General features: G+C 46.7%; 1 protein-coding gene across 1 annotated transcript in view; it reads right to left on the bottom strand.

The window, feature by feature from the left end:
* Positions 1-10617: 10617 nt before the first annotated feature.
* The window catches only part of LOC140900623 (venom factor-like), a 52230-nt gene continuing 35658 nt past the window's right edge, over positions 10618-27189 (bottom strand). The window contains exons 28-40 of the mRNA XM_073318131.1: positions 26541-26691; positions 25440-25603; positions 23858-24016; positions 22689-22839; positions 20346-20397; positions 18323-18410; positions 17726-17815; positions 17294-17399; positions 15856-15945; positions 15480-15566; positions 13791-13874; positions 13563-13698; positions 10618-10759 (exon numbers count right to left, since the gene is read on the bottom strand). Coding sequence (XP_073174232.1) covers positions 10618-10759; positions 13563-13698; positions 13791-13874; positions 15480-15566; positions 15856-15945; positions 17294-17399; positions 17726-17815; positions 18323-18410; positions 20346-20397; positions 22689-22839; positions 23858-24016; positions 25440-25603; positions 26541-26691 — 1500 coding nt within the window. The remainder of the gene's footprint in view (positions 10760-13562; positions 13699-13790; positions 13875-15479; positions 15567-15855; positions 15946-17293; positions 17400-17725; positions 17816-18322; positions 18411-20345; positions 20398-22688; positions 22840-23857; positions 24017-25439; positions 25604-26540; positions 26692-27189) is intronic.

Raw genomic sequence — 27189 nt, 5'->3', positions numbered from 1 at the left:
AGCCTTTTAAATCCTTTAATTAATTGGCCAGGTCACTCGGAGCCTTTGGATGATGAAGTCGCCTGGTAACTCTCCATGGGAACCAAGGACTGGGGCTCTTGTGGAACTATACAGATAACAAACTCTTCAGGGATGTGGGAAAGGAGGTGAAGAAGAAGAAAGTCCAAGTTATCTTCTTGGAGATCCTTCTGGTTCCAAAGAGAGACGACAGGACAAGGCTGAAAATACTGGAGGTCACCCATTGGCTACACGACCGGCAGGAAGCTGAATGTTTTGTGGAACACTGGACCACACTTTAGGGGGAGAAGTGGCTCTCTGAATGGGATGCCCTGCATCTCACAGGTAGGGGGCTAATCTCCATGGCTGGAGATTAGCTGGCAGAGGTGCCCACTTTCCAGTTTGCCAGGGGATGCTTGACCCCCAGCTATGCTCCCATTCCACCCCTTCCCCCAAGGCCCCACCCCCGCCACACCTCTTCCTGCCCCTGCTCCTTCCCCCTCTTCCCCAGAGCCTCCTGCACACCGGTGGACGGGAGATGCCGGGGTCGGGGGGGAAGCTCATCGGGGGGGCTGCCAGTGGGTGCTCAGCACCCACCATTTTTCCCCATGGGTGCTCCAGCCCCGGAGCACCCACAGAGTCAGCGCCAGGAGGGCATTAGACTAACAACACGAGGGGAGGGTGCTTAGGAGGCAAAAGTGGGACAAATTCCGTGAGCAAAGGGAGCAGATATGACGAAGAACGTGGGAATATTTTTCAGTTGCTGATGTGCTCATGCTAGAGGCGTGGGTAATCAACAAGAGGAATTGGAAACACCCATGGAGGAGATGACGTTTGATATAACGGCATCACTGAAACTCGGCGGCGGGACAATTTGCATGACTGGAATGTTAAAATCTCTGGTTCAGGAAGGATGGAGTGGGTAAAACAGGAGTGTGGGGGAGTTGGCACTTGGCATTAATTAATTGCTTGTTTTTGAGTTATTGATAACTCAGACTCACAGGATCTTGAGTGTGTATGGATCCATGTGCTCATTAACAAAGCACTGGACGGGGATGCTGGTGCGGGTCTGTTACAGCACACCAGATCAAACCAGAGAACAGGATGAGTTACTCCTTAAACTTCAGCCTGCAATGTGTGGAAATAAAAAGTGTGTTCTTATGGGAGACGTATGCTGGAGGTCTCAGACAGCCAGGAGGAAAACATCATTAGAAATTCTAAAAGTTATAGAGGATCGTTTTCTAACACGAAAAGTATTGGCCCTGATACGAGGCAACTATTTTGGACCTCATTATGTCATATAAAGATGAATTAATCACTGGACTGGAAGACGGTGGTGCGGGACCAGTGATCATGCCCTGATCACATTCAATATGGACAAACAGAGGACAGTCCTGACCAATAATACAGATACCTGTAGAGCCCTGTGCCGATACAAAAATTGTATCTGCATCCAGTCCGTGACCTGCAAAAACGGTCTGGGGTAGATGCACCTGCGGCTATAAAGCGGGTAGCTGCGCATTTGTGGGGTTTTGCACACTTGGTCCTTCAACAGGGCTGGTTTCGCAAAACTAAGGAAAATTATAAACAAAATTGATCAGGAGGGAAAAAGTTAGGCAGAAAAATGGGAATGAAAATTGGGAGTTCTTTAAGAAGAGTTTATTAGGTGGCCAAAAGCAGCAGAAAGAGGGAAGAGACACTTACATTACAGGGCTGAGAACTCCGGAGTCCACACGTAACTTTGGAGTCATTACAGATTCCCCACAAATGCGTTGATGGAACATGCGATTCCAGCTTACAGGCAAGATTGTTGAGAGACCCTGAGCTAATCCCAGGGAAATGCATCCAAATAGCAAGGGCAGCTGAACTGTTCAGGGAAAGGATCAAAACAATGACAGTCACTAGCAGAGAATAAATACGCAAGCTCAAGCCAGAGGAACCCAGGAGGCAGGAGAAAGAGAGAGAGACATGGACCGAGAATGCGAGGTATCACGGTCCAACATATATACTGTGGAAAGCAACATGAAAGGCAGAAAGAAAACGCCCTGCCGATGGCGTAAGAACCAAACAGCACCACTGTATGTCCCAGCGCTGCATCGGTCCCAGGAATTGAAATAGCAGCAGTACGTGTAGCAACTGGGGGTGCAGAGATGCTCAGCAAAGAGGAGAAGATCTGCCGTGTGGCTCGAGCAGTGCCGAAGACTCAGTGTCTTCACCCTGCAGAAGGAGGCTGCCACCTATTCTACCGGGGTGGCTGCAAAGATGAGCCGTTCGGGTCCAGCAGGATTGCAGCGCCAGCTGCAATGTAAGCCCAGCAGTCCCAGTAAGCAGCCCGGGCTGGTCTTTTACAATGAAACCATTCTGAGGCCAGTGGGCAAACGCAGGCTCAGACACCAATGAAAGGAGAGACGTTATCACAGGAGTCCTGCCACCTACTGGGCGCTGCAAGCATGGATTGGGGAAGCACACGGGATCCCTGTTGGGAGGGCAGGATTCCCTGATGTTAAGACCAGAAGGGACCATTTTGATCATCTAGTCTCACCTCCTGCATAGGACAGGCCAGGAGATTTCACCCAGTGGTGCCTGCCTCCAGCCCACATCCTGTGAAAGAAAGCAGGGTGAGAACAGCTAACACGTACCAGATGTTCTTAGAAATCTACCCCAGGCAGGAATTGAACTCCTAGCCCACGGAAGGGGGCTCAGATGACTGCTTGCTTCCTTATGGCACCAAATGACACGGCTGCTGGAAACCCAGTCTCCAGGGCTGCTGTTGGTTACTTTCATAAGCCTGGCCGGTTGAATCTGGATAGCGTGACCTTCTGTAACAACCTGTTGGTGGTTGTGCTGGAGTCATCTCTGTATGGTATCTCATCGCCTCCTCTTGCACACCCCCAGTCACTTCCTCACCAGCCCCACTATCGTTAGCACCAAGAGGCCTGTTATCTCATCAGGATCTGTGGTTCTGATGGAAGCTGTTTATCCACTTTCTCACCAGCAGGAGTCTTCTCCTTCCCCACCATGTCAAGAGCTCTGAAGCTTCTGGTTGCACCTGACTCATACCGTGGCCTGCGTTGGGTGGGCTATGACCAGAGTGAGTAGGACAGGAATTCCCCAGGCAGGGGTGTGAAGGCTGTAGATTTTTAACCAGGGCCAAAAAGAAAAGCCCAAGGGCTCTTCTTCAAACTTTTGATGACTTCAGTGGGAGCTTGTGTAATAATTTGATCATCACCAGGAACTGAACTCAGGCTTCCCAGAGCAAAGAGCATAAGATGCTACAGCGTGAGAGAAGCAGTTAAGCCCGCCTGCCTTCAGTTATAGCACTCAGACGGTTACGTTCAAGGCACACACGCAGAGAAGTTAGATAAAAACCTAAAATATTCTTGTTGGAAGGTTGCAACATAAAACCTCTCTATGTCTTAGAATCCAGAACCCTAAGGCACAAGAACCAAAAGACAGAGAGAGACAAAGCAGGTTGCTCCTTAAGATAGAAAGACACAAGGGAAGCATATGATCTGGGTCTTTCAGCAGTCAGTCTGCAGAAAGCCAGCCTACTGGGTTGAGTTCTATGATTCTATGAACTAAACCCAGTAGGCTGGCTTTCTGCAGACTGACTGCTGAAAGACCCAGATCATATGCTTCCCTACAGAGCCTCTGGACTTCCAAGGAGGACCAGGAAACCCCTCACAAATGTAAAGTGATAGCTTGTCATTTTAACACCGTTTTCACTCCACCACACACGTCCCAGGTGAACCGCTCGCTAGAGGAGATTGCATAACACGTGCCGGACAAGGGGTTAGATTCACCTGCCACAGATTGACCTCAAGTCTGTAACAAGATGACTCCACACAGGATCATCCTGTGACCCCCTTCATTCATTCAGCGACAGTCCGTGTAACTGGGCTGGTTCAATCCTCCCATCTCCCAGGCTTCCGTGAAGGAGGCTATCCCGACATGCGCCGCAGCACGTGGGACAATAGCTGCCGTGCTCTGCACCAGCCGCTAAGGCATTATGGGAAAGCTGCCCTTATTTCACACCCCAGACGCACACCGGTAACAAAACAGCGATCTCCCACAAAGCCACTGAGGTTTCTCAGCGCTCGCCCGTGACACTTGTTTATCCCCTGATGTGATGGAGGGTTTTGTTTTACTGTGCTTCACCACACTGACCGGATACAACCCCCCACCCCACTTCTCCCCCCCACCCCAGCGCTGGCTCGATGCCCTTCCTGCCCACATACAGCAGAGAGCCTGCACTGTGCGGCTGTCAATACCAACTGCAGCTGGGGAGGCAGGGCAGCGAATGCCACACGATGGGAAGAGAGTGAGTTGAGCAGGAAGCTTATGACAGCACCTAGCCACATCAGGGGAAGAGAGGGGCGCTTATCCTGACATGTGGAAACCATCTGAGCCAGAGGCTCAGCTCTGCCCCCTCACTGAGCTACAGCTGGGTGCGGTCTCACCCCCGCTCGGGGGGAATGCTGCTGGCAGCGACTCTGGCAGGCCTGGAGGTTTTACCGTGCTCAAGAGCAGGGTGTGCAGGTGACTCCATTAACAGGAGGTAAGGCTTCCCCCCACCCCACTGGGCTGTGAGCTCCCAGCCCCAAAGATCACACCCCGGTCCGCATCCCCCTTGTTTTGCACGCTCTCAGCACCTGGTTTTGCTGGAGGAAGAGATACTCAAGAGCCAGTGTGTTCAAACTGGGGCATCTACAGGGCGGCACCTTTAGGCTCTGAAAACAAGTGGCCTGATTGTCAGAGGTTCCTGCACGAATCACTGGGAGAGCTCAGACTTCGAAAAGCGGCCTCCTCATTTCCAGAGCTTCTAGGTGGATTCAAAAGCACAAGGGACCCTGCTTTGGGAATGCTGGCCCAGGGGCAGATTTCCACAGGTATTTAGGCATCTAGAGGTATCAAGTGGGATTTTCAAAAGCGCCCAAGCAGATGAGCCCGCAGGCCTGGGCACTTCTGAAAATCCCATTAGGAGCCCAAATAACTTGGAAACTCAGAGTGGTTTAAGCTTCTGAGACGAAGTTCTCCAACTTATTCACCAGAGGACAATGCTGCCTTGTGCCTAAGTAGTTCCTTGGGAGACATGTTAACTAGGGCCCTGATTTGGCAGAGTGTTTAGTCATGTACTGAAGTCCATCCCCATTCAGTCAAGCACATGTATAACTTTAAGCACATGCTTAAGTCCCATTAGGATGTGTCAAAGAGACAGGGACCCTCTTTTTGTTCTGTGTTTGTACAGAACCTAGCACAATGGAGGCCTAATCTATGAGTGGGTGGGCCCTAGACACTACCGCATTATGAATAATCGATAAGAATATTAAGTGCTTTGCTGAGAGTAGAGAGGGACTGCTTACTCAGGGCCCAGGAGAGGAGTGGTTGTTAGCTATGCAGAAAGTTTTCTGAATTTCAAACTCTCTGGCCCACCTGGATTCTCTGTTCATGCCACATTGTTTAGAAAGGAACCAAGATATATACTGTGTAACAGAATCATAGAATCCTAGGACTGGAAGAGACCTCGAGAGGTCTTCTAGTCCAGTCCCCTGCACTCATGGCAGGACTAAGTATTATCTAGACCATCCCTGACAGGTGTTTGTCTAACCTGATCTTAAAAATCTCCAACAATGGAGATTCTACAACCTCCCTAGGCAATTTATTCCAGTGCTTAACCACCCTGACTGGAAGTTTTTCCTAATGTCCAAGCTAAACTGCCCTTGCTGCAATTTAAGCCCATTTCTTCTTGTCCTGTTCTCAGAGGTTAATAACAATTTTTCTCCCTCCTCCTTGTAACAACCTTATATGTACTTGAAAACTTATGTCCCCTCTCAGTCTTCTCTTCTCCAGACTAAACAAACCCAATATTTCCAGTCATCCCTCATAAGTCATGTTTTCTAGACCTTTAATAATTTTTGTTGCTCTTCTCTGGACTTCCTCCAATTTCACAGAATCATGGAATGATAGAAGATTAGGGTTGGAAGAGACCTCAGGAGGTCATCTAGTCCAACCCCCTGCTCAAAGGGGGACCAACCCCAACTAAATCATCCCAGCCAGGGCTTTGTAAAGCTGGACCTTAAAAACCTCTATGGATAGAGATTCTCCTGCCCCCCCGCACCAGGTAACACAGTCCAGTGCTTCACCACCCTCCAAATGAAACAGTTTTTCCTAATATCCACATTTGTCCACATCTGTCCTGAAACATGGTGCCCAGAACTGGGCCCAATACTCCAGTTGAGGTCTAATCAGTGCGGAGTAGAGCAGAAGAATTACTTCTTGTGTCTTGCTTAGAACACTCCTGCTAATACAGCCCAGAACGGTGTTTGCTTTTTTTGCAGGACTGTTACACTGTTGACTCCTATTTAGCTTGTTAAATGCTAAGCGGTACTATACTGTTCAGACACTAGGTGGAGCCATATGTAACGTACTTTAGTTAAGGTCAGAACATTTCCGGGCGGTGTATTAAAGGATTTTATAGGGCACACATCTGGTGTATCTCTCTGGGAAGGAAGCTCTGCAGCCAGTCCATAGCTGTACAACAGTCTGTCCTGCAACCTACCGTATACAACCACGACATGACATGGTGTCAGGGATTGGTCCTGCTTTGAGCAGGGGGTTGGACTCGATGACCTCCTGAGGTCCCTTCCAACCCTGATATTCTATGATAAGAAGTAAAGGTAACTGAACTGCTGCCACAGGAGAGCAGAAACGGAAGGGAAACAGCAATGAAGGTTGCAAACAGAAGGAACAAAGCACCAAAGGTTTCAAGTTCTTCAGTGCCCCCGAGAACTTCAGCTTTGATAGACCTTTGGAATGGACAGACTGGAAGCAACATTTTGCAAGATTTCACATTGCTACAAAATTTCATGAGGAAAGTGAAGATATCCAGTTATCTTTCATTGATGCTATGGGGAAGCAGGCAGACCATATCTTTAAATCTTTTACCTTTACTGAAGACAGTCACAAGATGACTATGAAAGGGTTTTGGGTATGTTTGATGCATTATTTATACCTCAAAGAAATGTGGTTTATAAAAGAACATGTTTTCACTAGAGAATTCAGGAACTAAGAGAGGATGCTGAAGCTTTTATAAGAGCTTCACATGCATTGGTTGAAAACTGATTTTGGAATGGCAAAACCTGAAAACATCAAAGACAGGCTGGTTATTGGGTTAACAGAAAAGAACCTTTCACAGCATCTACCATTAAAGACAGACAAATCTACCCTCAGCTATACAGATAGCAAAGAAGTCTGAACTAGTCAAACAGCAGAATAAAAGGCAGGAGCAAATTGAAACACCCGAAACTAGCTTAGATGCTGTAAACACACACCACAAAAAGCCCTGAGGCTAACTACAAAGCATTTCAGAGTAAATGAACAAGATGTGAAAAATTTCATAGCTCAAGACGTGTGTCCAGCTAACAGTAACATATGTAATAAATGCACAAAATACGGACATTTTGCAGATGTTTGCTGTACTAGGGCAGTCAGGGAGCTGACTACGTTTATAGACAATCAAGAGCCATTGTTTCTGGGCTCTACCATGTGTGATGAAACAGGGCCAGCCTGGACAGTGAAACTGAATATTCATGGAAAGCTACTGATTTTAAAATAGACTCAGGAGCAGATGTGACTGTCGTCTCAGAAGGGCCTTTCAATCATCTTCAACCACTCCCAGAGCTGAAATCACTCAACACACCCCTGAAGGTGTATTTAGAATAGAGCACCACAAAAACAACTTACAAAGACAAACCGCTGGCATTCAGAGTGCATGTGGTCAAAAGATCAAAACCCAACAACCTTCTCAGCTGCAGCACGATAGCCATGATGGGCCGAGTGAGAAAGGTGCAAGAACTCGACAGAGAATTTGGTGATATTGAGATTTTGAAAGGAGCTCCTGTTCAAATAACCTCAAGAGACACTGCTGAACCATCTCGTGTCCAAACATCTCCACCACACAGACCCTGGAAGAGACCAGCTGCAGATTTATGCAAATTCAGAGGACATTAGTACCTGGTCTTAGTTGGCTATTTTCCCAGACATATCAAAGTAATGTACTCGAAAGACATAACACATGGCAGTGTTATCGAGAAACTGAAGAGCCCTTTTACTCATTTTGGTATTCTAGGACCACTAGTGATGGACAATAGATCACAATTCACCACAGTAGTATTGAAATCATTCCAAACGAAATAGGATTTTGATCATATTACCAGCAGCCCACATTATCCACAAGCAAATGGAGAGGCTGAGAGAGCTGTACAGACAGCCAAGAAAATCCTACAGCAGGGAAAATCCATTCCTTGTTCTTCTGAGCTGTAGATCAGCACCAACAGCAGCTACCAGATGTAGTCCAATACAATTCCTGGGGGGACGACAACTCAGAACTACAGTTCTGGCTCTGGAAAATAATCAGACTTCAAAGTGGCCCGACATGAAGAGTAGCCAAATCAGATAAAGAGGCAACAAGAGTTTACAAACACCTTTATAACAGATGCCACTAAGTTAGAGACCTGCTGGGTCTACAACCCGGTGAGTGTGTTTTTGCGTCAAACTGGCTGGAGAAAAAAGGATAGAGAACTCCAGCTACCACGAAGAAAAAGAAGTCATCACCCAGATCATGTGTGGTCGGGACCAGTAGTGCAGAAGTGCAAGAGAAACCTTTGACATCTAAAGAAAAATCAACAGAGCCAACTCTACAGAGGGCGGATGCAGACCAAGATGATGACACCTCACAGATTCCAAACCAACCAGAGACAGGGGGACAGCCAGATGACCAAGCTGTGACATGTTTGGGTCATGTAATTAGAAGACCAGTGTGATTCAGAGACACTCAAGGGACTGAGCCATACTGAACTTTAAAGCTAGCGTGATCGGATGGGCTGCGGGTGAAGCTTCCCCTTAGGGAGGCTAGCCCACTGCCCTACCTCTGCCAACCAAGGCCACGCCCCTGCTCGCTGCTCTCTGCCGCCCCCATGGTCCCAGGTGGGGTGGGGAGGGGTGCTAAGAGACCAGCCCCTCCCCCCAATAGCCTGTGCCTGCCAGCCCTGATGCCATGGCAGGGGGGAGATTTTTCCGGGGGCCCCAAATTCGCCACTGCCGCCCACCCCCCCCCCCCCGGCAGTGCAAGGTTTGGGAAGGCTTAGCCTCCCACAGCCTCCATTACGAGCCACCCATGCGTGATCCTGTAAATGGTAGGAATGTAAAACCAAGGGGAGAAGTAATCGAATGTTAAACTGGATTATACTGTTCAGCCACTACGTGGCGCCATGCGCGACATACATTACTTAAGCTCCTAACAGCTGTTCCTGGCAGTGCATTAAAGGACGGTGTAAGCGAACACATCTGGAGTCCCACTCTGAGAAAGAAGCTCTTCCGTCAGTCCATATCTGGCACAGAAGTCTGACCTATTAGTAACAGTCCTACAACCTACCGTGTACAAGGTGTACATGACAAATGGCACACATCAAATTCCTCGCTACTTTACTCTGGACTTTTACTCTACCCTCGAACCTGATTCACAGAGTTTTAGGTCAACGGGGACCATTAGATCATCTAGTCTCACCTCCTGCATAACACCGGCCGGAGAATTTCACCCACTTACCCCTGTATTGAGCCCAAGAACCTGTGCTGGACTAAAGTATATCCAGTCTTGATTTGAAGACATGAAGAGGCAGCCAATCCACCGCTTCCCTTGGGAGTTTGTTCTAGTGGTTAATCGTCCTTACTGTTAAAAACTGGTTCCTTATTTCTCATTTGAATTTATCTGGCTTTAACTTCCAGCCTTTGGTTCTTGTTATACCTTTTGCTGCTAGGTTTTTCCACCCAACCTAACCCCTCTCATTCATTAGAGAGCGGTCACTGTTCGCCTCCGATCAGCCCATGGTGCCAGCGTCCCCGCCAAATATCTGCAAAGCTGCCTCATTCACCCCCTTCAAATCCCTCCTCAAAAAAAACTCGACAACCGTTAGGCTGCTAGTGTGCAGAGACCACCACCCACAAGGCTGAGCAATACTTGTTTCCTTGCACTCCCCCATCTGTCAATATCTGTCTGTTCTCTCTTGTCTTATGCTTTGAGTGTAAGGCCCTCGGGGGGCGGGGACAGTGGTTTTGCTCTGTTAAATTACAGCAGCTGGCAAAATGGGGTCCTGGTCTCTGATGAGGCCCCCTGGGCAATACAGTAATCATCACCAGCTTCTTTTCCCAACCCCAAGGTTGGGTAGAGCCAAGCTATGGTAATACAAATAAAATAAAATAAATAATAATATAAGAAGATTAACGAGCCTTTTAGTACTTGGCATTTCCTCCCCATGAAGGTATTTAGGTATTTATACATTAACTTAATCTAATGCACCCATGGCCCTCATAATTAGCCACATGAGCTGTATTGTAGCATTAGATTATGTGATATTTGTAAAAATCCACACAAGATCGCTGTAAGAAGTCAGGCATTTTATATCTATAGAATAATTGGTAAGGGGGCAGGAGAGGAAGCGCAAGCAGGGTAGGGGATATTACAGCATAGGAATGTCAGAATGAAGATGTGTCAGCCTTGTGTGACGCTGTAGCTGAGCTCAAACCCTCCCATCTGGACTCTCGCCGCGAGTGCTGGTGCCGCGTTTAAGTCGGGCAGCCGGCCATGGTCATGGCTTGGGAGAACTCGTCGAATTCCTGGCACAGGATCTGGAAATCCTCCTCCTGGCAGTCTTCCTCTTTTGGCCACTTCTCGATCCAGGTGTCCTTGTTAATGATATAGGTGATGCTGGAATGGAGAAGAAGGTTTGTACCTTTGATCTCGGGATTTACTGAGTAATCTACCTGCGTGGCTCCTCAAGGCTGGCCAGGCTTTGCCCTGTTGGCGTAGCTCACACCCACGCTGGAGCAGGCTGGGCCACATCCAGAGGTTGATGAGTCTGTTACAGCCTTGGCTGACGGAGATGGGTCTTTTAGCTCAGGCAGTAGAGGCTCCTGCTTTAAGTTCCAGAGGTCCCAGATTCAACCCATGCCATCGTCAGCTCATCCAGGATCCTGATGCAGCATTGGCTGGAGTCTGAGGACCACATCTGACTTGCGTAAGAATTGAGCTGACTGCATCCACATTTATCTTTAATATGGAGGTGGAGTCTAGCCAGAGACTACATGCATGCAAAGCTCTGCATTCAGCCACACATATATTAGGATGGAAGTCTCTGAAGAGGCAGCACCCTCCTTGTTAAAGAGGAAGGTGCCATTTTGGAACTCCCTGGTTATGGGCTTGGAGGACCCTGGGCTACCATGGGGTAACAACTCAATAAGGAAGCTCAGTTGAAGATATTGGATAAACTAGACAAAGGGCAACTGTTTCAGGTCACACATACTAAAAAGGCCCTCTCCTCTGGTCACTTTCTATCATCAGGGGGTGTCCCTGGCTATAATCCCATCACGTCAGATCCTAACAAGTCCCCCCAAAAATCTGACCCAACATTGCTAATAGGCAGGACCCTACCAAGTTCACAGCCATGAAAAATGAGTCACAGTCCGTGAAATCTGGTCTTCATCATGAAATCTGGCTCGTGTGTGTGTGTGGGGCGGGTCGCAGTATTGCCACCCCTAGTTCTGCACCGCCTTCAGAGCTGGGGTCTCGGCCAGCAGCTGTCGCTCTCCGGCCACCCAGCTCTGAAGGCATGGCAGAAGTAAGGGTAGCAATACAGTGACCCCCTCCCCCACAATAGTCTTGCAACCCCCTTTTGGGTCGGGATCCCCAGTTTGAGAAATGCTGACTTAAGGGCTTTACATGTTGATATTTTTAAATACATATTCATGATTTGTGACAACACTGTGAAATTTAAGATTTAAATATCTGTAATTGTGAAATTCAAAAATGTCTAAAATGCTATGACTGTGAAATTGACCAAAATGGACCGTGAATTTGGTAGGGCCCTATTAATAGGGCTGGTAGAAAATTTTCCATGGAAACAATTTTATCAGTGGAAAAGTGGGTATTTGACTAAATGCAATATTTTGTGAAGTGTCAGCTTTCAGGAGAAAATATACATTTTCCATTCAAAAAACAAATGCTTGAAAACTGAAATATTTCAATTCAGCAGTCCTGCCATGGTGCCTCATGGGAGATGTAGTTGGGTTTACTCATGTTTCATTCTTCTCTATGGGCCAAAATCCCCAACCAGACTACATATCTCATGGTGCATTGCACCGGGAGACTCCTATGATGGAATGTCCTCCCCTCACCAAGAGGTAAGAAAGTATTGCATCATGGGATATTTAGTCTGACCAAGGAGCCCAGTCTTTAGAGCATGAGGCATCCAAACTACAAATTCCACGAGGCACCACGGCGGCATTTCCAAACCAAAATATTTTGGTTTTTCACCAAAAAGTAGAAATTTTCCATGGAAAAAAGCCTATTTTCCAGCCAGCTCTAATTGTAAGGCTCAGATTTTGTCAGGGATATTTTTAGTAAAACTCACAGACAGGTCATGGGTAGAAAACAAAAATTCATGGAAGCCCATGACCTGTCTGAGTTTTACTAAAAATATCCCTGACAAAATGGGGAGGAAGGAAAATCCAGCACCCACAGCTGCTAGGGATGCTGGGATCCTGTCGCCACCTGCTACAGCTGGGCAACTTCGGGGACCCCACCATCCACGCTCTCAGCGGCTGGGAGCTCGGGGTTCCCCTGTTGCCTGGTGGCTAGGAGCTGCTGGGGACCCACCTCCAGCAGCGGCTGAGAGCTGTGGGGCTACCAGCTGACAGCTCCAGCCCTGGGCCAGAAAACGTCACGGAGGTCTCTGGAAGTCACAGATTCCCTGACCTCCGTGACATAATCAGGGTCTTAGTCATAGATCATAAAGAAGCCTCTTGAGAATCATAGAATCATAGAATATCAGGGTTGGAAGGGACCCCAGAAGGTCATCTAGTCCAACCCCCTGCTCAAAGCAGGACCAATTCCCAGTTAAATCATCCCAGCCAGGGCTTTGTCAAGCCTGACCTTAAAAACCTCTAAGGAAGGAGATTCTACCACCTCCCTAGGTAACGCATTCCAGTGTTTCACCACCCTCTTAGTGAAAAAGTTTTTCTGCCTTGGGGTTTGTTTGGGTCTCTTTATAGCTACGGAAATCTGAACAACAACAATACTTTGTCTCATGGGCGCAACTAGGAGCCCGAGTCACGTATCAGAGCCCCCGTGTGCTAGAAGCTGTAAAAACTCGGACCAAAAACACAGGCCATGCACCAGTCTAAGTCTCTTTGACATGTTTTTATCAACAATACATATTTTGCAATGTAGAAACACTTAAATATTAATTTTCTATCATGGCACAGAGATGATAATTGCACAGTAAATTAATATTTTCCCACCCTTTCTAGCAGGTAATTCACCCCAATTCAGCCCCGAAGGACTATGGATGGATAAACCCCACAACTACTTGGACACACTGACCGCACTACAGCTGGGCTTAGTGCTAGAGAAACACAGGGGTGGCCGCTAGCACTAGCTAAGGCGAAACTGCATCTGCAATCTCCAGCCCTACAGCACAGACCTGAAGAAGCTCGGAGGGTAGGCTACTTACTTCGTTTTCAAGTCCCACAAGTCACTGCTGAGTCCCCAGATCAAGTAGTCCTTGTTAGGCTCCAGCCTCAGAGACTCCCTGCACTTCACGTGGCTGACAAACGGGCGGGTTTCTCCGAGCGGATTTTCATCAGTCCCTGAGGAAGAGAAGAAAGACGGTCAGTCAGATGTTCCTGGTAGAGGAGCCAGTAGAGCCTGTTTATCAGTGTCCAGAAGGAGGAGCTCTTACCTGTTTTAATGACTCGCAAAATGTTCATCATGTAGGTGTCATAACTGTTTGATTCTTCAGTTCCAACAAGCCTGGTTTTATACACTGAGGGGGAAGAAAGTGACACTGGTTAAAGACTGTAGCAGTTTTCTGTAGGGAAACTGGTGTGTGATCAACCCACAGAGAGGCAGAGAGAATTAATTAAACAGGGTAGAAGACCTTGATCCATTCCATTTGTTCTAAGATTTCCCCAGGGCTTGGCTTAGGAGTTTCACATCATTCTTTTAATCTGGTGCTGATAATAGTGACATAAGTGGTAGCCAGACAGTTTAGTCAAGGGACAATTTGACAGCTTGTCATAAGAACGTCCATACCGGATCAGCCCTAAGGTCCATCTAGCCCAATATCCTGTCTTCTGACAGTGGCCAATGCCAGGTGCCCCAGAGGGAAAGAACAGAACAGGTAATCATCAAGTGATCCATGTCATGTTGCCCATTCCCAGCTTCTGGCAAACAGAGGTTAGGGACACCATTCCTGCCCATCCTGCCTAATAGCCATTGATAGATCTATCTTCCATGAACTTATCTAGTTCTTTTTTGAACCCTTTTATAATCTTGGCCTTCACAACATCCTCTGGCAAGGAGTTCTACAGGTTGACTGTGCGTTGTGTGAAAAAATACTTCCTTTTGTTTGTTTTAAACCTGCTACCTATTAATTTCTTTTGGTGACCCCTAGTTCTTGTGTTATGAGAAGGAGTATATAACATTTCCTTATTTATTCTCCATGCCAGTCATGATTTTATAGACCTCTGTCATATCCCCTCTTAGTCATCTCTTTTCCAAGCTGAAAAGTCCCAGCCTTATTAATCTCTCCTCATATGGAAGCCGTTCCAGAGGCCTAATAGTTTGTGTTGCCCTTTTCTGACCTTTTTCCAATTCCAATACATCTTTTTTGATATGGGGCGACCACATCTGCACGCAGTATTCAAGACGTGGGCATATCATGGATTTATACAGTTAAATATCTGTAATCGTGATATGGCAACATGATATTTTCTGTCTTATTATCTATCCCTTTCTTAATGATTCCCAACATTCTGTTAGCTTCTTTGACCGCCACGGCACATTGAGTGGATGTTTTCAGAGAACTCTCCACAGTGACTCCAAGATCCCTTTCTTGAGTGGGAACAGCTAAATTAGACCCCATCATTTTATATGTATAGTTGGGATATGTTTTCCAATGTGCATTACTTTGCATTTATAACTTCAAGATCTGCACCTAAACTGGGGTTCACAGAGTGAGTGGCCAGAGAGGCCAATGGAGACTCCAGATTGATACTGTAAACCTTCTATTTGGGTCAAAATGGAGAACTGCAGGCCCTGGGACAAAGCAAGAGCATCAGATCTCAATCTGAATATTTCTGAGTAAGAGGTTGGATTTGAATTCTTAGACCCTCTGGTTTTGGCTCTGGGTTGGGTTCCAAATCAGAAGAGGTCCATTTTCCAGATCTTGTTGGTAAAGCAGGTGAGTTCTCATGAAAACAGCTGATTTTGTGAGATTTGTGTCATTTTGGGGACCCAAAATCTCACGAGTCTCTTGTACAGGTAAATCCAAAACCTACCCTTATTTCAACCTCAGATCCAGCTGTAAGTCTGGACCGTGTCTCTACTCTCATATGTAAGACTCTGCAGATCCAAAGAGCAGTTTTACCATAATCGACTCCAGATTCACATGACATCTCAATTCGTTTGTTCAGGGTGATGGGACCCCTCATCTTGTGCTGCAGGAAGCAGTTTTCTGGGGGGAGGAGAAAGAAGGGAGTCACCAGGGAAGACATTCAAGTAGACCGGGGTGAAATTTTTCAACCACAATTCATTCGGCACAAAAGGCAGAATCAGCGACACTGAAATACTGTGCGAATTCATGTCAAATTCGCCAAATTGTTTGGTTTTGAACTCCGCCTCCCCAAATTCTGAAATATCTAAACATTAAAGGCACTATAGGAGAGCTAGGGTGTGTTATTAAATACTCCAAGAACCTGTATCCTAGCCTGCCCTGATGTAAGCAGAAACAGGACCCTCCTTACCCTCCGCGCACCGACAAACATCCCCATGACAGATCTTATTGAGAAAGCCGCTCTCTTTAGGCAGACGGTAGAACATGGTGCATTGGTCCACTACAGAACAAGCAGAGAATCACAGGTTAGTAGATTTTAAGGACTCAAGGCACAACTGGGATCTCATCTGACCCCCTGCCTCACACAGACTGTAGAATTGCACCCGCCATACCCGCATCAAGCCCATAACTTGTGACTGAGCCAGGCTCTGTTGTTTAGAAAGACATCCAGAGATTGGAAGCAGGGGCACCGGAACTGGAGAGGTCAGGAGGGCTGTGGCCCCATCACTTTTTACCGGCCGTAAGGGCGAACAACAGGGAGGAGGGGAGGAAAGGAGGGAGTGGGGGGCAGGGTGTTTGGGGGAAGAGGTGGTGCGGGAGCAGGGCTCGGGGAGCAGGGGTGGTGTCAGGGCCGGGGCTTGGCAATGCAAGGGCAGGGCCTCGGGGGAATGGCGGCCTGAGGGTGGGGGGCTCAGGGAGAAGATGCAGCGCGGGGGCGGGGCCTCGGGGGAAAGGGGCGGCGTAGGGGGGCAGGGCCAGTTCAGGCACCGGGGGTCAGCCCACTTTTGGGAAGCTTCCACCACTCCTTAGGGGACAACCCTGAAGCCGTTACTCAAGCCAAAGTCTCACTGAGGTCATTGCCAGAGTTTTGACTGAGCAAAGTGTGAATCATGACGAAGAGCAGTGAGAGAGATCTAAATGTTTTGAGTCTCTTGGGGAGACCTAGGCGGTGCTGTGCCCTAGAAGAGACCAACTGGCCATTTAATCTAGAGATTATCCTGAATCAAATCCTTGTATCTTCATTTCATAGATTGAGAGATTTTAAAGCCAGACTAAATGCTAAACTACTTATGCTAACCAATCTGTTCCACCTTGCCCTTAACTGTGATGCTTGGAGTACCTTTCCCAGACCTGAAGAAGAGCTCTGTGTGTCTCAAAAGCTTGTCTCTCTCACCAGCAGAAGTTGGTCCAATAAAATACATTACCTCCCCCACCATGTCTTTTTGATTTCATGACAACATCGAGAGATTTCCTGGGGTAGCATGTTCCAACGATTTATTGCCCTCAACTTCTGAGCAGCCCAAGCTTTGTGGAAGTTTGGATCCGGATATGAATTTCCTGACTCACCTTTCTACCAGATACTACACAGGAAGGCATGAAATGCACCTTACTGTGCCACAGTGCTTGTCCGTTCTTTCCTCCTCCTGACTGGTGATCAGCTCATGCTTTGAAGCATGAAGAATGAGAATTCTTGTCACTACTGGTGTTTTTCTTATTCATGCATCTGATCAATTTCCGTATTCCCATAACATGTTTGCTGCCATGATAACAGAAAACTCTGAGTGTCTGGGGAAAGGGACATATTGGGCATGACCCCAGTGATGAGAAAAGATACAGCTCACTGTTACCTAAAGAGTAATACTCATAGACTTTGACAGACCCCGGCTGAATGAGACCAACTTCGAAAAATTGATGAGCTTTAAACTGCAGGCATTCCTCCTCCATATGTGAAACCTGGGTGGGGAAAGAACAGAAAAGGAATGCTTAGGTCTTTGGAAAGGAAGAAATGGCAGAGGAGACAAAAAGGCATGAAAGAGAGAAAGGTTGAAGGAGAAAGGGTGATACACGGGGGATCAGATTCAGCTGTTGGTGTTAGCTGGTGCATCTCCCATTAAAGACCACAGGACCTGTGCACAATTTATCCTGCGGGCGATTCTGCCATCAGTTATACCTGGGCGTCTCTGGGGACACCCAGGAGTGCAATTTGGCTAAAGCAGGAGCCTGCAGCAGTAGTTCCTGAATTTAACACAAGATCAGAGAACGCCCTTGTAAAGTCTTACCTTGTCCAGGTAGATGATGAGGGTGCTTCTGTCCGAAGGAGAGCGGTCAATTTCATACTTGGAAATGTATCTGTCAACCCCTCTGGAAAGCTAAACACAATGAAGGAAAAGCAAGAAGCATCACGGTAAGGCAGGGACGCAAAATCCTGAAGCCGCACCAAAATGAGTCAAGCCCTACTACTAAGCCATATAATATGGATGAGATCATATGTCCCTCTAGTGGCAGGCCTGCATAATGCCCGACCCTACTTCGAGCTGAAAGGGTTATTGCTTTAGGTCAAGTGCAAGAGGGTCAGGCTAAAGGTCCCAGGTACAGTCCTCACGGACGATCATGATTTCTGTATGCATGGGGGCCGATTTCACATACAACACAATACTGCCTGATGGTAACGAGTTTCCATTGCTGATCAGAGGAGACCTGCCGTCCTACAACTGAAAGGCTCCATGTCCCAATGCCTTGAGCCATCCAGCTGCTAACCGACTCGTGTAGCTTCCATGTCTCAGACAGTGGGAAGAACCTCCCCCAGCTGGAGCTTTAAGCTCTGCTTAGCCTGGGCCTTCCTGTTCTACTGAATAGCTTGGATGATGCCAACGTACTCTGGTCAGATCATCCAAATCTGGCGAGAAGCCCGTGAGCATGGAGACATCGAGGATCGACATTGTGGCATCAACCACTCCGAGGTACCTAGTGGGGAAAAGCAAATGCCCTTGCACCAAAATTTAACACTGAGAAACCCATTTTGAAATTGACTTGCCAGTTCTTAATATTTCTTCTGCTGTCCTCTAGGAAAATCTATAGCCTGTGACCATCCATCCCCATATACACCCATCTATCTCTCTCTCTCTCCCCACATACACCCCTCTATCTCTCCCCACAGTATCCATACATTTCTGAAGCTCCCACCAACACAGTATGGTATTAAGCGGTAAAGCCCATCTGTCTGAGGCATTTAGGGCCAGATTTACGACGAGTAAAACTAACCTAAAGAGTTTTACCAAAGCAGATCAGCAGGTTAGGTGCCTAACTCCCACTGAAAGTCAATGAGAGTGAGACACTTAACTCCCCACGAGGCACCTATCTCCATTATTCGGCCACTTAAATACTTCTGTAGATCTGGGTCCTTTTTCTTGCTTAGATGCTCCAGTTGCAATGAGGGACAGTGAAAAATTAAAAACCTCAAAACCAAATATTCTTTGCAATTTGATTCAAATTTTCAAAATTAAAAAAAAAAACCAAGTCGATTTGCATGGGAAAGAAAACAAAGCAACATATAGTATTTTTACACTCCAATGCGGGCCTGCCTTCCCTATTTGAGTGGGAAATGCGTCTGTTTCAAATATGTCATGGCTGCAAATCCACAGGCTCTGGAAAAAAAATGTTCTACTTTGCTTGCGGAACTGGCCATTTGGACAGAAATTCCACAAGAAACGAAAGATCTCATTTGTTGAAATGCCTGGAATAAAAGGGTGAACTAGTTGCTTGGAAGTTTCTAGCCAGAACGGTTGCATGACAATGCTGGGAATTAGCTATAAAGTCTATTTATCTGCCTCTCGCTCTCTAGGTATTATTGATCTTATTAATTATTGTAGAGCCTAGGACCCCAGTCATTGTGCTGGGCACTGTAAAAACATAGACCCAAAAGATGTTCCCTGCCCCAAAGATCTTACAGTTCAAGGACAAGACCAGATATAACAGGTGGAGACCGACCGATGGGAAAGCCCAAGAAAACAATGAGACAATATTGGCCAGCATGATGGGCCCTGGCCTCAGCTCACCCGCTGCCTAACTCTTGTCAATTTTTTTGAGTGGGCATCAGAGCAAAGGAGAGTTTAAAGACAAGATTAGAGGGACAGTGAGGTACCTTTTTGGATACTTACATGAGGTATTTATATGGCTCTCATCACAGCAGGGCCTAGCCCCTTCTCTATTCCTGACCGGGAATTTAAAGCATGACAACCAAAGACTTTCCTTGAGGAAGTCATTGCAGGATTTATACAAGACCAGTGCATGCTGGGCCAGGATCCTTCCATGTAGACCAGCAACAAACCCAGCTGTGCGGTCTAGTGCATAGAGCACTGGACTGGAACTCAGGAGACCTAGCTTCTATTCCCAGCTCTGCCCCAAACCTCATGAGTGAGGTTAGGCAAGTCACAGCACTGCTCTGTGCCTCAGTTTCCCCACCTGTAAAATCAGGGTAATGATACTGTTTTCCTTTATAAAGCACTTTGAGATCTCCTAATGACAAGGGCTAGATAACAGCTGGGGCTCATAATAGTGATTCAGTAATACTGATCCTTATTCTATGGAAGTGTGTCCTGTGTAACAATATTCATAGATTCTAAGGCCAGAAGGAATCATTGTGATCGTCTGTTCTGACCCCCTGTATAACACGGGCCACAGAACTGCCCCAGAATAATTCCTGTTTGAGCTAGCACGCATCTTCCAGAATACCCCCCAGTTTTGATTTAAAAATTAGCTGTGATGGAGAATCTGCCACACTGCTTGGTCAAGCGTTCCAATGGTTAGTTATCCTAGCTGTTAAAAATTTACACCTTATTTGTAAATTTGAATTTGTCTAGCTTCAACTTCAACATTATCATTAAAGGTCAGTGTTCTCACCTGGTGCAGATTCTGATGAAGACTGAACGCAGGGCTCCTTCCGGCCTCTTAGCTAGAAATGTTTCAAAAAGAGGAAAAAATATTTTTTGGTGTAAGTTTCATTTTTGTTTTGTAAAAAGCCCCCAAACTTGGAAACTCAGCACTTTAATCAAATAGATCCTAGAACTGGGGTGAAAAAAAATCCCAAAGGAACCAGCCACTCTGAAGGATACCTGACACACAAGCTAAAAAGTAGCATTGAAAACTCTTGTGGTAAGTCTTACGATTTTTGATGTGTTTCTTTAAGCCCCAGCTCCTGGAAACAAAAGATGGCATGAGAATCTCAGCTTTCACTTAGCATAAAAATCCATTTCTAGACCTTGAGGTTGTGGAGAAAAGCTTAAAATGTGAAGTGGGAGCAACTGAAAGACTCAGAAACCAGAAGGCAAAGAAAACAAACCCCAAATGTATTATTTTAAAAATCTCACGATTTTAAGCGGATGTCATTGTTTTTTGGGGACACGACTAATGGGTTTTAAATGCATGAGTTTGGCAATTGTGAAAAGCCACTCCCACAAAAATGTGGTTGTGTGTTATCAGAGGAGAGAGGCCTGAATCAGAAGCTCGGATCTGAACTCCCCCGTACTTTGGAAAGTTCAGAACTTGATCCAAAACTCCTGGCTGGCCCTGATCTCTCCCAGAGGCCAAGACAAAATCCTGGCTCTGGCATAGGCTACATCGACACTACGCGCTAGGAGTGTGATTCCCCCGCTCATGTACGCATACTCATGCTCGCTCTCATCAAGGGTATAAATAGTGGTGGGGCTGCAATCAGTACTCAGTGGGGCTAGCCGTGCCTCGGTTGCTTATCCATGGCCCGGCAGCGACATCACTATTTATACTCATGCTAGCGTGGGTATGTGAGCACCCCTAACCTGTAGTGGGCACATAGCCCAGGGGGTCTCAAACTGGGGGTCGGGACCCCTCGGGGCGGGGGGGGGGGTTGTCACAATTTTATTACATGGGGAGTCGCGAGCTGCCAGCCTCCACCCCAAACCTTGCTTTGCATCCAGCATTTATAATGGTGTTAAATATATAAAAACATGTTTTTACTTTATAAGGGGGGGTCGCACTCAGAGGCTTGCTATGGGAAAGGGGTCGGCCGGTACAAAAGTTTCAGAACCGCTGACATAGCCTAAGTGTGTGTGCTCATGTCTCCCCCTAGGGGCTCAAATCAAGAACAGCAGCCCAGTCATTAGCGAAAGAGTCAGCCAAGTTATTAGCTAAAGAAGCAACAGGTCACATTTTCAGAGCCGATGGCTGTAAGGCCGAGCCCACTGACAAGTGTGATGACTCGACCTACGAGGCAACATGAGCGCTCCCAAACTTTCGACCCTTATATCTATAGCAAGCCGAACCGAGCCCTAGATCTGAGCACCCAACCCCTGGGAGAAGTGTGGACCCAGTTCTCAACTTCTTGGTTCAGACTCATCTCCCGTTTAGAGGGAGCAGATCCCAGAGTCCCATGCCCGACTTTTCATCCATATGGTATTGTGGGAAGACGAAATGTTCTAACCCTGCTGGTCAGAGGCGGCATGATGCCAGCATGCTGTCCCACAGCTGGACTGACCCTACGTCGGAACACGTAGTGCCGAGCGATAACAGTAATATTAGCAAAAGAAAAAAGACGTAATCATAATACCTAGCGCTATGGTATTTTCCATTTTCATTATCCCCATTTTACAGCTGGGGAGACTGAGATACAGGAAGGCGAAGTAAGCTGTCCAAGGTCACCCAGCAGGCCAGTGGCAAAAAGGGAACAGAACCTGGATGTCCTGAGTACCAGGACAGTGCTCTGTCCACTAGGAAACATTGCTGCATTTGCTACCCTACCCGCCTTGACCTCACTATTACTTTATGCCCCACCCAACTCTACACTGGTCTGGGGGTTAACACAGCTCCTGGTTTTGATCCAAACTCCATGGGAAAGTAACTGAAATGCTCTGTTCCCCCTGTGTAAAGGGAATAAGACTCCTCCCTTTGGCTGGTTAGACTGGAAGCTCTTTGGGGCAGGGACTGTCTCTTACCATTTGTATGTACAGCGCCTGGCACAATATGTCCTTGATCTTGGTTGAAGCCTTTAGGTCCTGCTCTAATACTAATATTTCTCTTCTGGTCCTTTCACTCTGTGCATCCTGTTCTCCTGGTCTTAAGTTAGGCCACAATTCGGGAAACATTTATGCACATCTTTGATTTTACGCTCATTTGACTTCAATGGGACTTCTCGTGTGTAAAGTTAACTACTTGTGTAGGTGTTTGGGTAGCGACAGCAAACTTAATTTAACCAGTCAGAAGGTAACTTACCATTCTGGGCTTCCCTGACAGACACCCTCAAGTCAAAGTTCTTACACTGAGATGTATCCTCTGGTATCTTTGCATTGTAAACAGTTACCACGGTCAAGGTTCCTTGCCCGGTGCCTCTTGCTCTCACAACAAAGTCTTTATTCAGCCTAGTCTGTAAAGAATCCGCAGTCAGATTGGGTGACTCTTAAATTTCTTAATTTTAAATAGGCCAGTGCTGATGAAACGTGCCAGACTGATAGCTTGCAAGATTTCTGATGTTCTCTATGCCAAACAGTTGCAGATTCATACACACCTACGGTCCCCTTAATGGGCTTACATTTGTTCTTATAAAGCAGTATATAAATGCTAAGTCTTATTACAGAAGGGAGTTCACTCTCATTCACTCCTTCAGCCATTAGTTTCTCTGCTGAGCCTGTCAACGAGAGCGATGGGGATTCGCCATCAATGAGTGGAGACCTCCCAACTCATCTCATGCAGGACAGTAAACAACCATCTGATGGTAATGCCTAGAGCTGGGCAAGTAACTATGGAACTGGGTGAATAACTGATCTCTCGGTTTGCTGGCAGGTCCAAAAAAATTGGCAAAAAACCATTAGGTTCAACCCGAAACAAATCTGAAAATTACAAAAATTGTTGGCAAATAAAAAAAAAATCCATTTTGGGTGGAAAGAAGCCTTTGTTAAGGGGTAGATTCACAGAAGGGCAGCAGGAAAAGGTAGTGCTCTGCTTGCGACTTTTAGCTCAGTGGTCAGGGACTCACCTGGGATATCAAAGACCCTTGTTCAATTCCCCTCTGCCTGTGGAGAAGGGTTTTGCACTGGGGTCTCCCATATTGCACACGGGTGTCCTAGCCACTGGGCTATGGGACATTCTCATAAGGGCTTTCTCAAGCTCTCCAATTCGAGCTGTTCCACTTTTCAGAAATAATTACTCTCACTGGAGCAAATGTAAATGGAGCGAGGGGCGGGGGAGCACCGACTGGGAAAAAGAAAAAGGTCAGTGTCTGTGGTGCCTAAGGACCCTGAGATTGGGCACCCTGGGGATCCAGGGATCCAGGAAGCACCCTGGGGATCCAGAGCACAGACGCTTGGATTTCCCTCACAGCCGTCCTAGCGCATGGCCAGGAAGGGGCCCTCAGTAGGATCTGTGGCAGCAGGAAAAAACAGTACCTCCACCGTTCTGAGCACCATAGCAGTCTCATACTCAATCCTGTACATGAGGGGATTAGCACGGCCAGGCAGGAGAACAGAAACATCCAAATCCAGCTCCTGGTGTAGCGGGATGTCTATCTGGTACTGCGCAAGAGCCTGGAACACCATGATGATAGCCTGGAAGACCAGGAAAAAGACAAGAGGGTTACACCTTATTGTCCTATTGCCATGAACCAAGGGCCTGCATCCCTTTGGCTCCCGAATTACCCCAGTGGCCCGTGAATGAGATCAGAACCCAACCCTGACTGTTTAATGAACAGGAACTGAAAATACAACAACAGTTAACTCTCAGCGTTAGATGTTACACAGGATAGTAGGAGATATATTTTTGTTCGGTGATTAACATATAGTCATTAACACAGACATGAGCCAGCCCAGTAGCAGAGGCTCATGGGGAAACGGTTATCCATCTGCTATAAGCCACTATAGGCCTTATGTTTAGGTTAGACATTAGGAAAACTTTTTAACTGTAAGGATAGTTAAGTACCGGAACAAATTACCTAGGGAGGTTGTGGAAACTCTGTCATTGGTGTTTCTTAAGAACAGGTGAGCCAAATACCTGTCATGGATGATCTAGGTAATACTCCGTCCTACCTCAGTGCAGGGGACCGGACTAGATCAGTGGTTCTCAACCAGGGGTATACGTTACCCTGGGGGTACACAGCAGTCTTTCAGGGGTTACATCAACCCATCTGGATATTTGCCTAGTTTTACCACAGGCGACATAAAAAGCACTAGCGAAGTCAGGACAAACTAAAATTTCATACAATGACCTGTTTACACTGCTCTATATACGATACACGGGAATGTAAGTACAATATTTATATTCCAATCGATTTATTTCATAATTATATGGTAAAAATGAGAAAGTCAGCAATTTTTCAGTGATAATGTCTGTGACATTTGTATTTTTATGTCTGATTTTGTAGGCAAGTAGTTTTAAAGTGAGGTGTAACTTGGGGTTACACAAGACAAATCAGACTCCTGAAAGGGGTACAGTAGTCTGGAAAGGTTGAGAGTCACTGGACTAGATGACCTAGCAAGGGCCCATTCTGCCCTATATTTTTATAATTCTAGGATTAACAGGAGCCATGTTTCAACTGTATGGGGCATAACAAATGAGTGGCAATTTATACACCTAAAAAGTTACACATGAAGTATGTGCAACAGCGAGGATCATGAACCGTGGGGACAATTTGTACGAAGAGTCATGATGGATTCTCCACCATGGGCAATTTTTAAAATCAAGATTGAATGTTCTTCTGTAAGCTCTGCTCGAGTTCAAAAAGGAATTACACCCGGGGAAGCTCTATGGCTTGTGTTATACATGAGGTCAGAACGGATGCTCACAGCAGTCCCTTCTGACCTTGGAAACTATGGATTTATATTAGGTTATCATGTCGACCTCCTGGACTAACACATGATTGTGCCCTATGGTGGAGTCTCCCTCTCAGTGGATCAAGTGATGGGGTTTCCATTCCTTCTATTGGGAGACCTTCCCACAAAACATATGGTTATGTCTGCCAAAGATTATACTCACTTGGGTAGATCCATACCCCCCTTCATAGAATTTCTGCTCTGTCAGCCATCTGACTATGGGTCTGACCAATTCGTACTTCTTCATGTGCAGCAAGGCCAGCAAAGCGTATGAGGTGGCCTCAATGCTGAAGGTGTGGGTGTTCATGTCTTCCCAGCGATTTCCCTCTAAACTCCATAAAAGAACGAGAACTAGAATAATCTTCACCAGGACACAGAACGGCACATTCTGAGCAGCTCCAAATGGAAAATACCACCTCTTGAACCATACCCATGTGAAGACGGGTCAGTGTGACTCAAATCCATAGCTACATCGATATTCCCACAGAAAATATCTAAGTGCTACAGAAAGGACGACTGCTCTTGCAGTTAAGAAGCTGGCTTAGGACTTGGATCTGGGCTCAGTTCCCAGCAACAAGCTATTTTGTGCAAGTTGCATAGGGCACATGTATACTGCGATAAAAGACGCATGGCACAGCTGCAGCTGGCCCGGGCCAGCTAACTTGAGCTCATGGGGATCAGGCTGCGGGACTATAAAATTGCAGTATACATTTGAGCTTGAGCTGAAGCTCCCACTCTGGGAAGTCCCAGCAGGGTCTCAGAGCCCAAGCCTGAGTGACCATGCTGCAGTTTTATAGCTCCATTGCCCAAGCCTTGCAAGCCCAAATCAGCTGACCCAGGCCAGCTGCAGGTCTTCTACAGCAGCGTAGACATTCTCTCTGGGTCTTAGTTTCCCCATCAGTCTGCCTTGTCTACATAAACTATGATTTTCAAAGGGGCCTGAAAGAAGTAAACAACCCACTCTCATTGGGCCTAATGAATTTGATTAGATGCCTTTGAACTAGACTGTAAGCAGTGTGGGATAGGGGCTGTCTCTTGCCATGTGCCTAGCAAAAGGGGGCCCTGATCTGGGTTGGGTGTCACTGTAATACGGATTAGAATAATATCAGGCCAACTAACCAATACTCACTGTTAAACAAAACCACACCAAACTCTCAGCTGTTGTAGATCTCGCTAGCCTTTGATCACTTTCCCCCTCCCTCCTGTGAGCTCCCTCCCAACTTGGCCACATCTTTCTGGTACTGAGAACCCGCCAATAATCTACCTGTTGAAGTGCTCATAAGCACTTTCTCGCTGTCCAGTTCCCCCATCAGGGCTAAGGCATAGGACGTGAGAGCCACCGTGTAAGGTCTTCTCAGAGATGGATACCTTCTGGCCAAGTATTCCCCAGCTTTGTTAATGCTGTTCTTCAGACTCTGGGCGGTCAAAAAAACAAAAAAACAAAAAAACCCAAACACATCAAGAAACCAAGCCCACAGATCAGGCTGAAATTCTATTAACTTTTATATTTAAAAAAAAACCAATTCATGGAATTGTATTGGGTGTGAATTTCATTCTCCCAGCACACAACCTTCACAACACCCTCTGGCAAGGAGTTCCAGAGGTTGACAGTGCATTGCGTGAAAAAATACTTTGTGTTTGTTTTAAACCTGCTACCTATTAATTTCATTTGGTGGCCCCTTGTTCTTGTAGTACGAGAAGGAGTAAATAACACTTCCTTAGTTACTTTCTCTATACCATTCATGATTTTATAGACCTCTATCATATCCCCACTTAGTCGCCTGTTTTCCAAGCTGAAAAGTCCCAGTCTTATTAATCTCTCCTTATACGGAAGCCTTCTATACCCCTAAACATCTTTGTTGCCCTTTTCTGAACCTTTTCCAATTCCAATATATCTTTTTTGAGATGGGGCA

The sequence above is a fragment of the Lepidochelys kempii genome, chromosome 20, assembly GCF_965140265.1.
Source record: "Lepidochelys kempii isolate rLepKem1 chromosome 20, rLepKem1.hap2, whole genome shotgun sequence".
In the NCBI taxonomy this organism is placed as follows: Eukaryota; Metazoa; Chordata; order Testudines; family Cheloniidae; genus Lepidochelys; species Lepidochelys kempii.
This window is presented reverse-complemented; position numbering and strand designations above follow the sequence as displayed.